At 48.0% G+C, this 19,513-nt stretch overlaps 1 protein-coding gene across 21 annotated transcripts in view; it reads left to right on the forward strand.

Moving 5' to 3' along the window:
- The first annotated feature begins 2,435 nt into the window (after window positions 1-2,435).
- TMEM229B (transmembrane protein 229B) overlaps window positions 2,436-19,513 on the forward strand; it is a 40,407-nt gene continuing 23,329 nt past the window's right edge. The window contains exons 1-6 of one of the 21 annotated variants that reach the window (XM_048065013.2): window positions 4,232-4,482; window positions 11,302-11,387; window positions 11,668-11,777; window positions 13,274-13,434; window positions 14,079-14,858; window positions 15,007-15,182. Coding sequence is in view for 5 of the 21 variants with exons in the window: in XM_066998580.1 (XP_066854681.1) it covers window positions 14,250-14,286; window positions 14,684-14,847; window positions 15,007-15,182 (377 nt within the window). In the remaining 16 variants the exon portion in view is untranslated. The other 20 variants (XM_066998577.1, XM_048065012.2, XM_066998576.1 and 17 more) reach the window with 20 other exon arrangements.

Raw genomic sequence — 19,513 nt, forward strand, 5'->3', positions numbered from 1 at the left:
AGCATCTCCGAGGAGTAAAAGTTTCCTATCCATCATGCTTAGTTTCAGAGCCAAGCTCTCACTAAGCCACAAGGTATCACAGGTCAGGTATCTAATACATAAAAATGTCTTGAAGAAAAGCAGATAGCTCAAAGCATCCAAACTTTTATTATTACAATTTATATCTAGAGTAATGAATATGCTCTGGTAAGGGAATGGTTTCAGCACTTTCAGAGAGAAAGACCAGAGTTTTCTAAAATAGCTCTGGGTTTCTTGGGGTTTGCTGCCCAGCCTTTAGCAACAGCCTTAGGAACAACAAAGCCATGCCACAAGCCAAAGAAAGAGATGAACCCATTGGAGCAGGAAGTCTTCTCCAGCTCAAAGGGATCATGTTTGAAAATTTCCTTCACAGCTTCTTCAATAAATTCACTGAAAGAGAGAAGGTAGTGAAAATCTGCGGCTTTTTTTCTACTCTCCCCCAAAAGACAAAGCAATTTCCATGTTAATGCATGAAGACCTGTGTAGGCAACATAAAAATAAAATAGGTTTGTCTGCTTTGAGACCATATGTGATTTGTGGTATTCCTCAAAAGGCATTTCCTATTCCTATTTGAAGAACATTTGACAACGCAGGGACTGGGGGACCTCTCAGGAAAAAAAAAATAGAGAAATGAATTCCTTCTTTAATTTCCTTGCAAGCTTTAAGAACGCTCTTTGTTCCTCAGTTTCCTGACAGAGAAGCCTGTGTTTCGTATGTACATATGTGAGGGATTTATTAAATAAACACAGTATCTCCTCTCTTTTCTGTGTACCCAGAGAGATGAAATGCTCAATTCCCAGTTGCAGGACCTTCAACAAGCAGAAGAAAAAAAAAAAGCCATACCTCCCCAATGAGAAAAGCAACAACAACAAACAAAACAAAAAAAACCTGATTTCAGCTGCTTAGAGACATGCCAGATTTTAAGCAACTGAGATGAAATTTTCCAGGATGTCTCTCTTTCAATGCACTGGCTGACAGGAGTCAGACTGAACCAGGGCTGAGCAGAGAGAGCTGGGTGTGTTAGCAGGTGAGATTCCTCTTTTGTTTTTGCAGAACCCATCAGCATGTAGTGAGTGGGGCAGGAAATTAGGGTAAGGGTGATTTCATGAGGCAGGTGGTTAAACCCTGCTCTGGAGAGCTGGTTCCCATCCTCCATTAGTTCATAAGCAATGTCAGACATATCACTGGACTAAGCTGGTGAGACAAATAGAAGTTCCTGATTTTCCAGGTGCTCCTTTTTCTAGACTGGGGCTGGGTTTACGGAACAGATGAGCATTCACAACTGGAATGTAAATAAAGGGAGCCATGTCAAACTAAATTATCTGGGGAAAAAGAGATGCTACAAGTCTCAAATTTATGATTCCTTTTGACATGTCTGGGCTTCAAATCCCAGACTGTAGAAGTGAGATCTTAGAGAATGGCTGTGCTTGCAGCAGTATTTGTGATGCACTCAGATACCAGTATAACCACCACATTAAAGAGTTCCCGAAGAAGTAAGACATTCTTTTTTTCAGTCTTGACAATTTTACCATAAATAAAACACAAGCTACAGTGAGAGAATAAGCTCTGCCAGACCCAGGATGGAAGAGTGAGGAATCAGCATGAATATTTCTGCACTAGTAGCGCACTCAGATACAAGAGTGTAGTACCAAGCAAATATGATTATGCTGCTTTCCAAAATGTTTCCATACACTAAGGTGTGGTGCTACACCTAAATAAGTCTTTCCAGAACAAGACAGGGCAGTACAGAGACATCTAAGCTGGCTCCGGGTGCACGTACAGAGGAACTAGATCTAGTGCTATATATCATGTGTTTTTCCAGGTAAAGGCAAGGCACAAATGACAGGGTTGTAAAACCATTCATATGATCAACTGCCTCTTCTGTGCCTGTTTACAAGTGGCTGCAGAGGGGCTAGGGCGCGCTTAGGTCATTGCAAACTTTTCATCTCGGAGCCAGCTTCCCGCATACGAGCCTGGATGCTCTGCAGAGACCGATGCTCGCTCCCAGCACCAGGCCTCCGAGAGCTCAAGCATGCAGTGAACACATGACAAATGGGCAGTTCTGGAAATCCTCACACCTCTGTGTTCATCCTACTCCTTTTTTTATAAAGATTTTTTTAAATGAGATTTTATAATCTCAACTCCGTTAGTTTTTTCTCTTCCATTACTAGCTCAGGCTGAAAGAAAGAAGGCTGGATGAAGAAATAATAGCTTTTTTGCACCAGCAAACACAGGTGGGGGGAGCTGGGCAAGCCCTGAGGTGTACAGCACCACCAGCAGGTGCTCTCTCTGACATTTCTCCCTCCTGCCTGTCCCCTCAGCACAGAACAGCCTTCATCTCCATCCCCCTCACCCCTGCCTCACTGCCTCCTCCTTCCTTCCTTCTCATTCTCGGAGCCCTCTCCTTCCTCCTCACCTCCTCCTTCTTCTCTGCTTGCTGTGACTAGAGAGGAGAATACAGATTTATGTATTCCCTACATGTGCTTCTCAGTTATTCCGGTCCATCTCTGGCTGTTGATTTCTCCTTCTCGTAGGTGAGTATCTCTTAGCTCTCTTCTTCCTTTCTCTTTGACCTTTCCTCTGCTCCTTGTAAGGCATTCCCTCTTCTCATGCTGTGAAATGTTCATGCTGTCTCATACTGTGAAATGATCTCTCTCACGCTCTCTCTCGACTATGTCTCTAGCACAGTCCCCAGGACTTTCTAAAGGATGCTATTTCACAATAAATACACGAGCGCTGCATCTGACTGCTGTCCTCTGCATCTGGCTAACCAGAGACGGTATTTTTTTTTGAACATCAAAGATGTCTTAGCTATCCTAGCATATTTCTTCTCAGCTCTGTTGGAATATATATAAAAGTGTGTATTTTTTTAAATCCAGCTTGAGTTAACCAGCACATGCAATGCTGCCCTAGCTTGCACAGCTCGGTTGCTGAGGTAGTGCTAGCTATGCGTTATTCTCCATTTCCCCTTTAAAATGCTCCATCTTTCTGACACTCCAGCTCTTGCAGTGAGACTGTGCGATCAGGTGACTCGGTGACAGGCCGGTTTGCTGCATTGTGGCATCCTCGGAGCAGCCACAGCGGTTTGCACGCAGCGTGTACGCTGAGGGGAGCGCCAGCCGGCACCCCGGGTTAGGCAGGGACGCGCAAAGCGGCGGCGTTTCCCTCCCTGGTGTGTGTGGTACCTGTGGGCCCTGCAGCTCCGGGGCTGGAGGTGCCGTCCCTCAGCAGACAGCGGCCTTTCAGAGCGCCACTGTGGCCAGACATCTTGAGAGTCCTTCCCTGTAATTGCCTCGAGCCTGCACCGGGCTGCCATTGCCTCATCATTGTGACCATTTATTATTGATATCTGAGTTGCTGAGTCATTAAACAGAGGTCATAAAAACATCCTTATTCTGCTAAAAACATTAGCTCATCATTCCTGGTACTACAGAAGGCAGGAGAGACCCGGAAACCTGGTGACTGTCAGAAAGAGAGCGTGGACTGCCCGAGGGGGCCGGGTAGGCCCATGAGGCACCCACGGTCAGGTGAGAGAGGCAGGAGGTCACCGAAATGCGGACCTGTGGGCTCTGGCCAGCTGCCACTTCTGGCGTTGTGTCACTTGAGGTTAGCCTTTCACTCCACAGTAGCTTGAGTTGTCTCTCTGTAAAGCAACAGACCCAGACATCTCCTTCACCTCTGCCTGCGGGGTGTTTTGGAGGCGTTAGTTAACCAGCTGCTGCCTGCTGCAGAGCCCGCTTAGCTCCACTGTCCTGGGGGCAGAGGTACCGGAGCTGGTCGTGTGCTCCTCAGCTCCAGCTCAGGGTTTCTGAGCTTAGAGAAAGGCATCTTCCTCTGTTATCATGCTGCATTAGAATTAATGTAGAATGAAAAAAGAATTTAATCTGTTTTACTATTTATGCCCTAAATCTACTTTCTTACTCCTCTTCCTTGGGCGATTTTCTGAAGCTGCAGGAGACCCTTCTGGGTGGAAAGACGCTTCTTGCAGGGATTATGTTTCCCTCTTTTACCAGCGAAGCCGCAGACCGATGTTTCCTCCGAGAGCCGCCTTTGATTTCCCGCACTGCAGGGCTGTCCCGTCAGCATCCAGACCCAGCCGCAGGCGGGCGAGGGCTGTGTCGCACACCCGCTCGGGTCTGGGCGTTACGGGTTGCTTTAGCAGGGTAAATAGGAGGCACCTTTACCGCAGGTACCGCCAGCACCGCGCACCGCCTCAGAGCAAGCGCTCCGGGCGGCGTCGCGAGGGCTCCCAGAGAAGGGTGCCGCCGGCACAAGGCTGCTCCCGGGGGGCCCGGGGGCCGGGAGGCAGCGCGGAGCAGCCGGGAAAGAGTTAAGGGAAGGTGGCGGGGCAGGCCGGCTGTCGGGAGCGAGCATGTGCAGATTGCGGCCGCATCGGGACTACGGGCGAGCGGGGCGGCCGCGCTTCGCCTCCCGCCGCCGGCCGCGGGGCGCCCATGGAGCCCGGTGAGGCGATGGGGCGGGGGGGGGGGAGCGGGAAGGAGCCGCGGCACCTGCCCGGGGCCCGCCTCGCCGGCAGCGCCCCGGGGCCTCCCCGCGGCCCGGAGCCCGGGGATGCGCCGCCCGGGGCGGAAGGCGGGGGCTGGAGCCGTCGGTTTCGCTTTTCTGGCGGCGGGAACGAGACAAAGGCGGGCGGCGGCGGGCGGGGGGAGGCCGGGCCTGAGGGAGCCGCGACCCCCGGGGCGCCGCCGCCTCGCCTCGCCTCGCCTCAGGGGGCCCGCGCGGCGCCGGGGAGCAGCGAGGTGGTGGAGGCGGAGCTGCTTCTCCCTGACATCTGCCCCCTTTATTTATTTATTTTGATAAAAACCGAGGTGGTTTCCAAACGTCTTTGTTGCAGCGATTTCAGTCAAAGTTTCACGCGGGGGAGGGAAAAATAAACGTGGGGCAGATGGGCGTTTTGGCAGCAGAGCCGGGAGGCTGGGGGCTGGCTGTCATCCTCTCAGTGAGTTTTCTGCAGCGCTGGGAGGTCAGAAACCCGGATATTATCAGCAGCTGAAAGCAAGGGATTCCTCCCCTTCTTTTTTAACCGAAATCGGTGTCAGGGTGTTTGCTCTTGTTCCATTTTTGGCGTGGAAAACGCATTCAGAATGGCTGAATTTCTGCAAGATGGGAAATCTGATTCCTTCTGTCCATCCTTTGCACCAGGATTTTGAAAGCTGTCCCTAGGTTTTTTAGCACCTGGGATGCGATGCGAAGTGGTTTGCCCTTCCCTCTCAGGGTGAGCTGGGTCCTTACGCTAGGACTTCCTAGAGAGCTTTTGGCACTGCTGGTCCAAAAGTGCCAGGGAAGCACAGACTTGTTAAGTCTCCTAATTACACAGCAGCAGCAGTAAAACTCTACCAGGTGAAACATTTCCTATTGTTCTCTGACATCGTTTATTTGACAGGTTTGTCGTGTTTCCCTCTTTGTTCTAAGGTAAATGCAGTCCCTGGGGGAGCTGATTTTTTTTGCAGGTGAGGTGGTGGCAGCTCGACGACTGCTGGAGCTGTGGGCGTTGGGGATTTGCAAGAGGACCACATTGCCCAAAGAGCGTTACTCCATGGCTTCCAGGAATGCAAAAGCGTTAATATATGTACTGCAGCAGCTAGACACAGGGCTAGCCACCATTTGGTGGTAAATAGGAAGCTCGGAAAAAAAAATAATCTGTAGAATTACTAGGAAACAGAAAGGGAAGACTTATTGAAATGCAAGTGTTGACACCTGTAGCCGCTTTTGGCCAATGCTGAGGAAAGCCCTGTAGGAAGTCTGTACTCACGGCACCGTGATGCCCACGGCACATCCTGGCGGCTCCTGAATCTCAGCGCCTAGTCCCAGTGAGAAGGTACGGCCTCTGCTGTGCAGGGATGGCAGTAAATGCCTGTGTTCTGGGGAGGGGACGGCCCTATCTGGGGAGAAATTGAGATTGTTCGCTTGAAGTTGAATGTACATATTTTTCTCCTGAGTGGCTTTGTGCATGCCTGCGAACTTCATAGTTCTTCACTGAACAGATGTTCCCCTTTTTGTAGGGGGGAAGCTGAGGCACAGATGTTTGTTTTTCACTGGTAGACTTGAAATTGAAACACAAAGCATCAACTCCCAAGTTGCACGCTTCAACTAGCAGCTTCCTAACCAAAGGGCAGCAGAATTGTTACAAGCAGGTTATTCGCTGCCTGTGAGACACTTTGAGATCCTGCATGTTGAAGAAGGAAGCAGTATCAGCCTGTGGAAGGGAAACGGAGGGGCAAGCAGGTGCTGAGCTGATACTGCCTGTGCCTGCATAACGTCTTGCTGAGGTCTGGTCGCGTGGCTGCAGCCATGGTCAGCGTTGCTGTTCCCACTCTGCAGCTGGGTGGCAGGGGAGGCTGGAGCAGCTTCCTCGGGAGAGTTCAAACCTTGGGATTCTTATTGCGAGATCCCGTGGCAGTCTGCGAGGAAGGTCGAGGGGGCTACAACGTGAGTTAAGGATAGCTTATTGACAGGTGGGTTGAGAGTAATGTAGATCTCTGCATGCGTGTGGAAATGATACCTGATAGTGGGAGCTCTGCAGTTGTGCTGACAATGTCATAATGTGATGTGGTGCCGAGCAGGGAAAGACGAATTTAACCTTGAAGCGAGATGCTGGTTCCTGACCTCGAGTGTAACACAGGAAGAGGTTTTTGGGTGAGGTGGAGTACTTTTTGAGGTGGTGGGCTTGGAGTCTTTAAAATGAGGTATCTTTTTACAATCTATACTTTAATTAAGCTCCTTAGAGAAGTCTTAAGGATTGCAGATGCAGGGATCCCTTTGGGCTTTTAATTTGTCTATCTCCTTATTCCTTCACATCAAGAGAGAATGAGTTGTTTTGCGGTGTCCTGAATGTACTTGTGTTACCTGTCCATTTGATTAAGGCAAGGATTGTACTCAGTTCTCGTGCTACAGGGCTGCAGGCAGTCACTGCATTGTATGCAGGAAGGATATTTTCTCTCAATGCGTAATTAGCCAGATGAATTTAGTTTTTGCCTTCCTCTGAATCATCAGGAACGAGCCAGGTCGGGGCAGAACACGCAGAAGGAGGAGGTCTGGGGGCAGTGGGAAAGGAGGAGATTGCTCACCCCGCTGAGAACAGTGCACGAAGGTCTTTTTGCTGGCATTAGGTGCTCTGCTGGCAAGTCCTGTTTGTATCCTCAGGATCATACTTACCGTGGAGTTTGGGGCCAGGCTTTTAGGTTTCCTCTGCAGCACATCGTGGGTTGCAGTGGGTCATCCGTGTGAGACCCATTGAAACAGTCCTTTGCCAGTTTTGGAGCTGCTGCAGGGGCTGTGGCGTGGTTTTTTGTGTTCTTTGTTCCTGGTATGTAAATCTAATCTCCTTAGACTAAAGGACCTCTGTCCTTATCCAGATTACTGAGATCTGTGGCAAGGAAACTGCATAAAATTTAATAAATTGATATCCGGGAGGTCTGCCTAGATTTTGGGCAGAGTCCTTCCTGTCCTTAAACTTCGCAACAGGGAGTTTTTCCTCAGGGAAGATGAAGGGAAAGTATTCTGAAAAGCTCCTACAAAAGAAAAGCCTGACATAGCGGCACGGAGGAGACCTGTTTGCTGACACTGAAATCATAGAAGTGTCAGGAAATTTTATTGTTGGCACTTGTGCCTTAGGATTCCTTGTTTCTGGATTGCCTTTAATAAATGTCATGCTTAAGGAAATGAAATCAAGTTGTTTTCTTTTAGCGTTTTTTCCAGTCTCACGCTGCCTACTATTACATGGTAAGACAAGAGAGGTACCAACATGACTAATTAAAGGGCAGCAGTGTTTCGTTCCCATGGGCTAATTATTCCATAGAAAATGGGTCAATTACTTAGATAAATTGTTTGCCAGCAGGAGGCAGGAAAAGCCTCTGCTCCCACCCCTCTCCTTCCTTTGGTGGAAGGCACTGCCCACCTCCATAGGCGGTTGCAATACCTTGGTAAGTTTTCAGATGCTGAAGGCAGGCTCTGAAGGTGGGAAGTGACCCCTGCGCCAACAGCAGTGTGGTCCCTCCTGGCCCGGGTGCTCCTGTGCTGCTGTGGGTGAAGCAACGTCCAACAGAGGTGTTCCTCTGCGGGATCTGGGGTGAGAAGTGAAGTTGAGCAGCACGAATGGGAGGTCGCTTTCGAAACAAATCTGCCTGTTTCAAAAGGTGAGGTAGGGTATTTTTCCTTACTTCTTCTGTCAGAAGATTCATCATCTAGGGAGCTATGTTTTCCTACGTGAAAGGTAGTACCTGTTTGTGGCTATGATTGGTAGGGGCTTGTAAATGATCCCCTTTTACTTCTCAGATCTGCTCCCTGTATGTATTTTAATACCCTCTGGTGACTTGACTGCCTGCCCGTGTTGCTTGCTGTTAGCTCTGCAGGCTCTGAGCAGGCTGGGCAGGGGAGTGGAGGGCTGATTTCCTTGTACATCAGAAATAAATGCGGCTGTTTTTTCACGTTTCTGTGACGACACGTGAAGCAGGAGTATCCAGATGGTTTCCGAGCTCTTAGGTGAAGGTGCTTGTGCAGCCAACCAGAAAGAGTGCTGAAAGAAAGCCAGGCTGGGCAAAGGCTCTGGCTCCGCAGGAAGATTACCAACATCTGTGCCAATTGAGAACAAGGTGCTCTTTCTGGTCAGTCAGAGCGCTACATTCCTGGTTGTAAATGATACACCCAATAATGTCTGGTGCAAGCCAAAGCCTATGCCCTTCACAGGCCGGCTGAAACAAACGTAAATTCTATTTATTTGCAGGTGTATGCTGCTTTTTAATGCGTCTCTGTAGGCTAAATGAAAGCTGGGCTGCTTTAGAAATGTGTTTGTAGGCATATCTGAATGAGAGCCTTTTGGTTACTAGTTCAGAGGTGTCTAGTTATTAGTGCGTGTAAAAGAGAGAAGCGTTTTATTGGCTTCATTTTGTTTTAGATCTTTATTAGCGCCAGCACACAAGGTTTGCCTCAACCTTGTTTCAACCCCCTCCACCCTCGCAGCCTTCCGTCAAAGCTGGATTAGATTACAGAGGGAATCTTCTCCACCGCAAATGTGTGCTGCCTTGCTTTCGTTGCATAAGATCCAAGCGCTAGCAGTCGCTAGATAAGTGTTGATAGCATGAGCTGGTGGAGCTGTGGTTCGACTCCTTCCCGGCTGCCCCTTGCCTCTCAGGTGCTCAGGGTATTGACGGTAGCCTTTACGAAGGACTTCTGCGAGGCACCGTGCTGTGCTGGGGGCGTGATGAAGTATTTGTGAAGGGGGAGGCTCCCTCCTTAGCATAGATAGCTGCGTACTCCAAAGTGCCTGCTGGGTTCGGGGAGCCTGGCTTGGTTTGTTTTCAGCTGGAGTGCTCGCACAGAAGATGGCCAGACTCGGTCAGCTCCACCAGCCTAATCTTGGCTAAGAGATTCTGGCTGGATCGCGTCTATACAGAGCCGTAGGTAGGCTGGTTCCTCGCTGCGTGTGGCGGTGTGCCTGATGGGAGCGGTGTCTGGCAGCTTCCTCTTCGGCTAACCTCACCAAGGTAGGCATGCGTAACCTGCGGGATGTTCTTTGGCCAACGTGTTTCCCTCGGGTTTTGTATCAGTTGAGGCTTATGGTAAGGATGTTTCCAGTAACTACTGGAAGAAGAAGATTTTTTTTGTGCTTTCTGGTGTTTTCAACATGCTTATGTAGTTTCCCCTAGTGGCATGATAGGTGCCGTGTGATTTGGTTTATTTTGATCCAGCAGTTCTTTCCAAGGTAGATCTCGAAAATAAGCCTTCAATTGGTAGTGGACTTGCACAAGAACCACAGGCTGTAGGGCACAGTTCATAAAATTGCTTTAAGGTCTACCAGGAAGAGAGGAGCTGCTGCGAAGGTAAGGTAATGATTCTTTAGCAATATAGATGTTGGCTGTCCTTGCTTGGGGTTTTCCATTGCCAGTTAATGCTTTACATGGAGGTGAGATACTGGAGATACTGGGTTTCTAAAACATCACCTTCAGTCACCTGAGCTGACAGGGGCTATATCCTATCAGCGGCGCCCCAGGCAGCTGAGCCATCCACTTTCTGTGCAAAATGGAAAACAGAAGTGCATATATAAAGCTGACAATTTGTTATGTTATATTGGCATGTAACTCGTGGATGCTCAAAAGGTCAATCCTTAGGGTGCAAGTCAGCTCTTAGCTGATTATATCCTTTAGGAAACAATTCCTCAGTTTGATGTTTGTATCATGAGGTATTAGTACTCACCATAAAGGCAGCTAAAGGCTCTGTTCTTTCATATAGATTAGCTGGAGCGTAACTAGTTTTTCAAAGAGCAGGTCAATAAGTAGCACATATTCTTATCTAAAAACATAATGTATGTACATGTTTTGATTCACCTCTGATTTTCTCGGTAGGAGCCCTAAGAGCTGCAATAATGCCTAGTAGTCCAATTCCAAGGTAGGGTATGCTACCATGGAGCAGGGGGGAGGTTCGTCTTTTTTTTCTTTTCCCAGCTACATACCAGACATACAAAGTGCCAGATTCTGATGAGAGAAATGTAGTTCTCATGGTATGAGATCGCTGTTTGGGAAACAAGGACTGGACAATGTCAGGACAACGATTAACATTTGCTGTGCTTTGGACCAGGGCTTAGCAACGTTTGGAGTACTAAAAGCTGTAAGTGCTAACACCAGCACTTCCGTGGCATCCTTCTGAGAATCTCTCTGCTCTTAATGAATTTTCAGTGCCTCTCTGTGAGGCTGGTATTATTAGTGTCATTTTGCAGACAAGTAGATAAAATAAAATGCTTGTATGAGCACATTTTGTAAGCCAGGAAAATTCCTGAGTAAAATTCAGGAATATTAGTGTTTTGACCAGTTCTTGAGCTACCACCTTGAACTTTCTCTTTTGCCAGGACAGAGGCTAGGGGCATTACTTTCGGTATCTTTTTTCTTGTTAGGTTAGGAACCCTGAAAGTGAGACATTATGCAACATATCTAAGTATGCATGTGATACTTGAAAAAATGGTAATCAGATAAGTTGCTAGGCGACAGTACCCTGCCTTCAATTACCAAAAAGCCAGTGACTTTGCTTTCATGGTGTAATGTGTTCTGTACTTCTTCATAAAGCAAGTGTAGGTGGAGTTTTGTGAGAGTTGCTCCTTTTAACTCTCCTGCTCAACTGCCATACTGCAAGGTCAGGTTTAACCCCAGTTTTAGAAAAAAAAAAAAAAAACTTCACAGAGCCTGAAAACAACGGGAAAAAATGCTTGCTGAGCTCTTCAAGGTAATGAAGTTTATCTAAGTGTATATAAGTAAATAACCTTCTGTCCCACAGGATTTCACCAGCTTGTGGGAAGTAGACCATAGCTCATCCCTGGGAACATGATAATAAGGAAAAGGGTGAGAGATTCATGCTAAGAGGTACGTGCCAGGGATATGTGGCAAGCTGTGGGAAACCTTAAACAGAGACCCGTTCGCCCCAAAGTACTGAGAGCTGTGGCAATGCACGAGAACCCGCGCGTAAAGCCAGCTGGTTCGTTTTCACTGCCGTAGCGGGGAAGGAACGGAGGGAACATCAGCAGTGAGGTGTACGTGGGGAAACAGTCAGTGAGACTCTAATAATACGAGACAGAGCTACCAGCACAGGGGAGTGAGTGTGTGGGTTCAAAACCTGACTTTTTTCTTTTTTTTTTTTTTAAAGACAGATTGCAGGATAACAACAACAAGAAATAAAGGCTCTTGGCAGTTATTCCAGACCCGTTTCTGCTTTTTGGTGATAAATGGCCACAGAAGCGTTTGCAGATACTGGAGGTACGTGTGGGTGCCAGCACCTGCCTGTGCCTCTTCAGCTCCTGGGTGGTGGCAGGGCTTTTAAGAAGAAAATAGGAAACTGGTGGTCTGATGTGCTCCTCGAGGCTTTGCCAGAAGCCTTTAGTAGAAACAGTGGACTGCTGTAGAGGTATTTGGGAAAGTATTCCCCTAACCTTCCAGATACTTTGTTTTTCTCAGGAAATCGCTGCTTTAGAGAGTTGGTTTTGGAACCTTGTTGTTGCTGCTCCTCTTCCAGAAGAGGAATTTCCTCTTGGGGAGGTGGGGATGGTGCAGTGGTGGTGTGCCTGAGTTATGGCTGCAGTTTTTATTTTTTTTCTGTGGTTTTTATTTCTTCCCTCCTCTTGGGAAGGAGGCTCAGCCACACCTCCCATGTTTGGGGTGCTGAGATATTCAGATCCCAGCCGGTCTGTGTGTGGGTTCGAAAGCCCTGTTCGAAAGGCGTTGGGGAAGGAAGGGCGTGTTGGGAGTCCAGTTGGCAGTGACACTTGTATCGTGCTCCATGTAAGCTGTGCCAGAGCGGGGTGAGTTTCTGAGAAGACAGATGCTTGCTTTCTATTTCCAAACCTGGCACTTTCTCCCCAGGAGAAGCCTAGATAAATTGAGCCACAATGCTGCTCAGTGGCTTCTCTGTTGGTGGAAATGTTCATTTTCATCACCAAGTAGTTGCATGGACCTGAGCTTTCTTCTTTGGAGCACTTTGGAAATCAGGAAAAAGCATAAGCAGATAGTTGAAGGAACATGCAAGTAACCATTTCGCAGTCAGGAATTTCATCTCCATCATTCTCATTTGATGAGTGCTATTGCCTAGCTGTACTAAAGTGCAGGAACTGACAAGGACGCCTGAGTCTGTGGATTTTAGATTTTGAAATCAAGCCTTTACCTTCACCTCTACCTCTCTGCTCATGTGTTACGATGTAGTATTTGCTAATGAAGAGTTACCTCAATGTTTAATTTCTTTCAAGTGTAGATATGCAAGAAACTAAAACTATGGTTTCTCAAGCGTTTTGAGCTCCTAGAAATGAAAGGCTTCCTTCTGTTTGTTTTTCTTCTCAAAAAAAGGAATTTCTTCCTGCTGGGTGGTGGCCTGTAAGCCAAACCTGGGAAGTGATACGGCTGAGTACTACCAGCTTTTTGGGGGGTAGTGGTCAAATGGATGGCACGTTCCTTGGTCCGGGTCACTGTGGCACCGCGTGGGTGCCAGGGAAGGGGCTGAATTGTGCAGCAAGGTGCAGAGCAGGACGGCGTTATCCCAAGGTTAGGTTGGTTGAAGCCTCTGGGGAACAGCAGCGTTATGTAGGTGGGTTCTGGTGTGGCATCCGCATCGTCCTCCTGCAAGAGGGCCTGCTCGGCCCCGCTCTGTCCCTCTTCTTCCACGCCAAGCCTTTGAGACAGGAGGGAGCCCTCGAACTGTGATACCTTGAGCTCAGCTGGCAATAAATATACCCCCTTGAAAATGTTGCTTTTGCTTTTTCCAGAGTGTGTTCAGCCTTGTGCCAGGCAGTGGTGTGTATTCGTGACAGTTTATCATCTGCGACAGGAGATGGGATCTGTTTCTTATCTGAACAAAGAAGCAAACCAGGTGACCCCGAGGCACAGCCCGTGGGTTAGATGCAATAGCGCGCTTTCTGATGTTCAGGTGTGTGCATTGAAGGAGTCGGGAGTGCGGTGTGGTCATTTGACTGGTAGCGTGTTGTTCTTCACTCTTTTAAAATCAATTTGCAGACAAATAGATCTGACTATGTAAAAAGAGCTCCCAGTATTCTATAAAAAGCGTTTCTTGGAAATACTCCTTGAAATGTTGTTTACATGTGTCTGATGAATAGTTCAGCAGAAACCTATACCCAACTGTGACAAAACGCATACAATGAAAGTAGCATACGTGCAAATCATTTATGGGAACATTTAGTTGAGAGCAATTTAAACCAGAGCTGGTTAACAACAAAGTTCTTTTCCAATTTGATGTACGAATACCTGGCTGTTAAAATAGCAACTATTGCTCATGGTAAGAGAGGCTCCAACGTAGATGCAAGAATCAGTGTGTATGCAGAAAGCACTAAATGTGTCTCTATAATACCCATGTTACATTGATTTAATTAGTGGTTTTATGCTATTCATCACTCCGTTAATCTTGGTGGGAAGGTTTTGTTGGGGGAGGATTAGTTATTCAATCTGCGTTTTTAATTGGAATGTTTTTGTAGTTCAGTGTTATCTAAATAAAAACTTTTTTTTTTTTTGTTAAGAGAAAATGTTTTGTTTTTCTTGAATTGCTGTTGGATTTAGGTGCTCAAACACTCTGAGATTCATCAGGATAATGTGAAGATCCCATTTGTTACACGGTCTGGCACGTAAATGTTCCTGCTCTGTAACGTCTTCACATGCAATTAATCCAGAAAACGCCTATGTATAGACAAGCCCTCTGAGTGTAAGATCTGTGAGGCTGAAGCTAGTACGATGCTGGATATTTTTGTGTTGGAACTGGCACCTCAAGGTGTGACTTATGTGAAAACCAGGAGCGTGGCATCCTAAATGTCAGTGCTTGAAGAGATGGAGACGCTCGCGGGCTCTGCTCGCTGCCTGAGCCTGATGCAGAGGCGAAAGGCGGTCTCCTCGCCAGAGCAGGGGAGAAGCAGCAGCGCACGTGTCCCCCAAAACGGCTGGGGTGGGGGGCAGTGGTAGGGACCTGCCTACGTGAAGGCATGGAGTGGGGGGGAGAGAAGAAGAAATAAGAGATGCTGGGAGAAGTGAGGAGGTGGGGGAGATGGGGAGGCAATGTTAGGAGAAGGAGGATTGGGATGAAAAGGAGTCAGCAGCTTACTTTAAAAAAAAAATTGGTTGATTGTTGAAGAAAAAAATATATAGAGAACGTTTTCTGGTAACCCTTGAAGGGTTAACCGAGACCTTGGCTGAGATGGTAGCAGTGAGGAACCTTTGGTCACTGGCTCCAGTGAAGTTGCCCCGGTGTTTGCTGTGGCTGGGATCCAGAAGGACAGTGAAGAGCGGAAGGACCCAGCCCAGGCAGAGGAGAGGCAGCTGCCAGGAGCCAGCCCGGGTGAGGGGCAGGTACAGGCACCCACCTGGGGCTCTGCAGGGGTCAGGCCTCCTGCACCCCGTGTACTGGAGCTAAGCTCTTCACACACCTAGCTCTTTCAGTGCCTAAAGCCTCTTAGACTGCGCCCCGTTAAAATAAAACTGTACTGCTTTGCTCTAGGAAGGCTGTCTGGTCGGCGTATTAGCTGTTGGTCACACGCAGCAGGCTCGGAAGCGGCAGGCGTCTGAAGCGGCCTGGACCTGCTGGAGACAACCCGGCTGCTCTGCGGATGCTGTGAGCCCGGAGCAAAGCGGGACCCAGAAGCGGGAGAGCTCCAGGATTCCTCCCCAGAAGAGGTAAGAGCTCGGGACTGAAAGCGTCGGGAGTGGGCTCTAGAGCAGAAAATCAGAGCAGTTCTCCGAGCACAGAGGTGAATGGGTTGTAAATGTGACCTTTGAAATTCAAATGTGTAGAGTGGATGAGTGATGGTCAAGAGGTGAAGTTATTTCCACCGGTTCAATCTCTGAGTTGCTTCCCAGAGCTGTAAATAAGGTCGCTGTTTGCACACATTGCCCTTGATTTCATTCTGATTTGTGTCATGTTGTTCTGATCGCTCGTAATTTGTATTGCCAAACTTATTCCAGTGTTATTGTCTCTTTAAAACCTCACACACGCACTGCCTCAGGCAGTTAAAACAATCAGGACAGTGGAACAGCGTCTCTGAACTAAAGGAGAGCAGTAGGTAAAGAGCGGAGGGTTGATCTCTCTGCTGGTAGAAGCACAGGTGGGAGTCAGATGATGTGCAGTCTATTCCTGGCCCTAACAAGCAGTGCGGTCTCTGCACCTGATTCACCAATGTGCTACTCTGCTATCTTCTCAGGCTCAGCTTGCCTCTATCTGTTGCAGCCTGCTACGCTTGCGTAGAGTGAATGTAAAATGTATCAAATCGGAAGGGTGATTTAAAACCTGGAGCAAAGCTTTACATTGATCCTGGCAGATGGGCTAGACACTGCGGGACTATGATGACAGTCTGCAGACCCTGCAGCCTTTTCAGAGTGCTCTGCGAGTCTGCGGTACGTGGTGTGGTGCCCTAACAGGGGGCTAAGCGCTGGTGCTCTGATAACGGCTTGCAGCAGTTCAAGCTACAGTCTGCGTTGTGGATGAGGCTTCGTGGTAGGTTGTGCACAGTGCTCTAACTCTGACTGGGAGCTCGCTTTGAATTCTCCGTATGTACCACCTACACGTGCAGACTTGCGTAGCACCTGCCTCCTTCAGCCTGCCCTCTGCCTCAGGGGTCTCATCGCCATCTCTCAGCTGGGGAGCTGACCAAGTCAGCTGCTGAAGGAAAGCAGCAGGCTGAACTGTGGCAACGCTCACGGTGAGGGGTCAGCTGCTGCCTCGGGCTCTGGGTGTGTTCGTGCTGCTGGTTGTGCAGCTGAACACGGGGCTTCGGTTGGTCAAAACACGTCATCTACTGAGCGGTGAGGCTCCAGCCAGTGTTGCAAGGTTATGACAAAGCAAGTGTCAGCAGCTTCCCGGGAAGGTTGCTGCTGCTGGACTCAGCCCTGGAACGAATCCAGCCCGTTTTGTCAACGATGCAGCTCTGAGTACTTCTGAAGAAAGCTGTGTCTGGCAAGCGCTGTGGTGTATGGTACTATTGCTGTGAGTGGAGCAAATGCTGCTTATCGCATGCCCTCAAGAGCCATCAAAGGAAGCGCAGACGTCTCCTATTACTGTTAAAACAAAAACTGAGTGCCGCATGGGCACAAGAAAACATAGATCCATTGGCAGCAGAACAAGACTATGCATAATTCATTCCTCCAGTGCCTCCTGTATGTTCCATCCACTCAGGCTGTTCAGGATGCTGTCTGCCGGGGATGGAGACAGATCTGCTTCCACAGCCACGGGGACATGACCCTGCAGGCTGTGATCAGCACTCTGCTCGCCTTGCCCTCCACAAAACTGGCTTGTGCACTGTTGTTGTGACATCCTTGAGGACACAGAAGTAACCTTTGATCATCCTGTGGGCTGTTGGTAGGAACTCAAGTAGCACCGACAAAACTGGGATGTGTCCACTAATAGCAGCCTGGAATTGTCTGTGAGGTGGGGGAAATGAGTCAGAACCAAGGTGGAAGCACTGACTGCTCTGGCCTGTTTTGCGAAAGGTGGTAAGGGGGTCATCTGCTCTAAGTCTTCAGAGCACAGCTAGGATTTTTCTTTCCACGTGGAGCACCTTAGTGAAGAAGATAATGTTTAAATGGCTGTTTGGGAACTTCTGTAAAATATGTGTTTTTTTTTCTCAACTCATTTACTAGTGGTCATTTGTCTACATAGTAGTTAGAAACCTTGTTGGCAGCTGAAGCTGAGAGGTGCCAAGAACTTATGAAACTGCAGAGGCTAAATTCTCTTCTCATAGCATGGACTGCCCTGAGCTCAGGTAAGAGGTGCATTGGGAGCTCAGGGTGAGAGAAAGCTTTGCTGAAGGTTCATTCAGAGGTTGTTCTTAAGTGCAAAATACACAGATGTGGAGGGGTTCCTACTCTCTTTTGCTTTCTCCTTCTGGCTTGTTGGTATGAAGATTCCTTCAGCCATGTCACATACCTAGGCTGCAACATGTATACCATACCGCAGAGTTTTGAATATTTTTCCCCATTTTCCTTCTGCATCTTCCAGATTTGCTCTTGGCTATTAGGCTTTTGCTGAGAGGTATTTACAGTTTTAGTGTGGGTAAAGGTACCTGTAACTAGCAGCTTCTACAGAAATGATGGGCTTCTTAAAGGAAAAGTTCAACCCTTGGACTTAGAGCTGACTTGTAATGTCCCCTACTTCATTTTGAGAGCAGTTAAAATGCTCTTCCACAAATATAAGCTCTGAGGAAGGAAACTTAAAGGCATTTCAATCAAGACACTATAAGTCGCATCCAGAACAGTTTTCAGCTTCTGATTTCAGCAAGTTGCCTTAATTTGCCCCAAGAGTGACCCACCTTTGGAGTTGTCCTAGTCCAGAAGCTGAGGGAAGTCATGGATGGGAAACAAAGATGAAATCCCAGGCTGAGTTCGAAGAGCCCCCTTTGAAAGAAGTGGTGGAAGCATCCTGGGGGAAGTCTGCCCAGCTGGGTTGAGAGATGTGGGGCCCTTCCCCAAAGGGGGCTCTGGAGGAAGAAAGGGCTGCTCCTGAAGCAGGTAAAAAGCATTTGTCCTCCTGTGGTCTGGGCAGCAGTGAGAAGAGGATAGACTGGAAAAATACTTTTTTTTTTTTTTTTTTTTAAATTGGGGAAAGAAGTAGACAAACAGAGCAGGCGGTGGATTTGTGGTTTCCATAGCGATGTAACTGTGGAAGCTTTTGTACGGTTCAGCTTTGCCTCACTGCAATCACAGTTGAAGGCTATGAGTATTCAACTCTTCTGCCAGGGAAGTGTAAATGTACATCAAACATAGAATCGGCTGAAAAATGCAACTGCTGGTCTGCTATTTATTATGTTCGTCACGTTACCTGAACACGTGGATGTCAGGAAGCTTGGCTCTGTCATGGCTTATTCCTCCTTTCTGTTGTCCTGTGCCATAACAATACGTGTGATAATACTGTGACTGTACCACAGTTCTTGTTGTACCAGTCAGTGATATGCTGACCTCTGTCCTTTGCTTTCTTCTCATGTGTACATGCATCTGTGACTCTCTGCTCATCTACACTGATCTCTGATCAAGAAACATATACCTAACTCTTTCAGCATGCTAACTGATCTCAGTACCACCCTGTGAAACTTGGGCACGTGTACTTCATACTTCGTGTAACCTCAGCTGTTCCTGCAGAAAACAGAAATCAGCTGCATGTGACATAAAGTCATCATTTATTTTAATAAGAATTTTGGGAGTGTTTTCATAGTCAAATGTATGACCTTTTGGGGAATTCTTGCATATGGAGAGTGATGTATGCGATTAAGTGGTTGAATTTGAGAGCATTTAAATCTGTCTTTCAAGAGATGTCAGAGTGCAGAATTTTTCAGTATGATCAGCAGGTCACAGAGGCAGAGGAAAGAGCACCTTAGCGAGGATGTACACATCAGGCACATCCCAGTCCTGCCTGCCCACCTGCACCGGCCATTCCTCATGAGTCACTGGCATTAGTGCTTCCTCTGCTACTGGATGTTTCTCGTGCTCACCCCCTGAACAGAGCTCCCTTACCTTGAGCATTTGTTTTCCTTGTCGGATGGATGTAATGGGTCATCTGTTCCCTTTATAGAAAGGAATGTTAATTATTTTCAGAATGCTAATTAGGTTGCTGATGAGGAGCTTTACTGCAGCAACATTTCCTTTAATTACTCACTCAACTGCTGTACGGAGCAGCTTATTGAGGATGCTGTTAAGTACAAATGCGTGTATCTGGCTCAGAGATGCACCTTCAGGCTCCCTGGAAAAAAAATCTCTGGTAAATTCAGGAATCCACGTGACACAGATGATTGAGCAAACGAGGCTGGTGCTGAGAGCCGCCTAGTCATGCAGCCTTTTTAACTCGGTGTGAATTCAGTGCTTCTGCAGGCGGCTGGCTGCAGGTGCTCTCCATATTCCAGTAGTGCTGCATGGCTTTTGGCCGTGTCAGTGACCACTCGTGCTACCTGCCACACTAATCCGTAGCTAGATGCAGCTCTTGCACCAAATAGTTTGGTCTAATTAGCCAGGTGGCAGCCAGA

Source organism: Anser cygnoides, chromosome 5 (assembly GCF_040182565.1).
Source record: "Anser cygnoides isolate HZ-2024a breed goose chromosome 5, Taihu_goose_T2T_genome, whole genome shotgun sequence".
Lineage (NCBI taxonomy): Eukaryota > Metazoa > Chordata > Aves > Anseriformes > Anatidae > Anser > Anser cygnoides.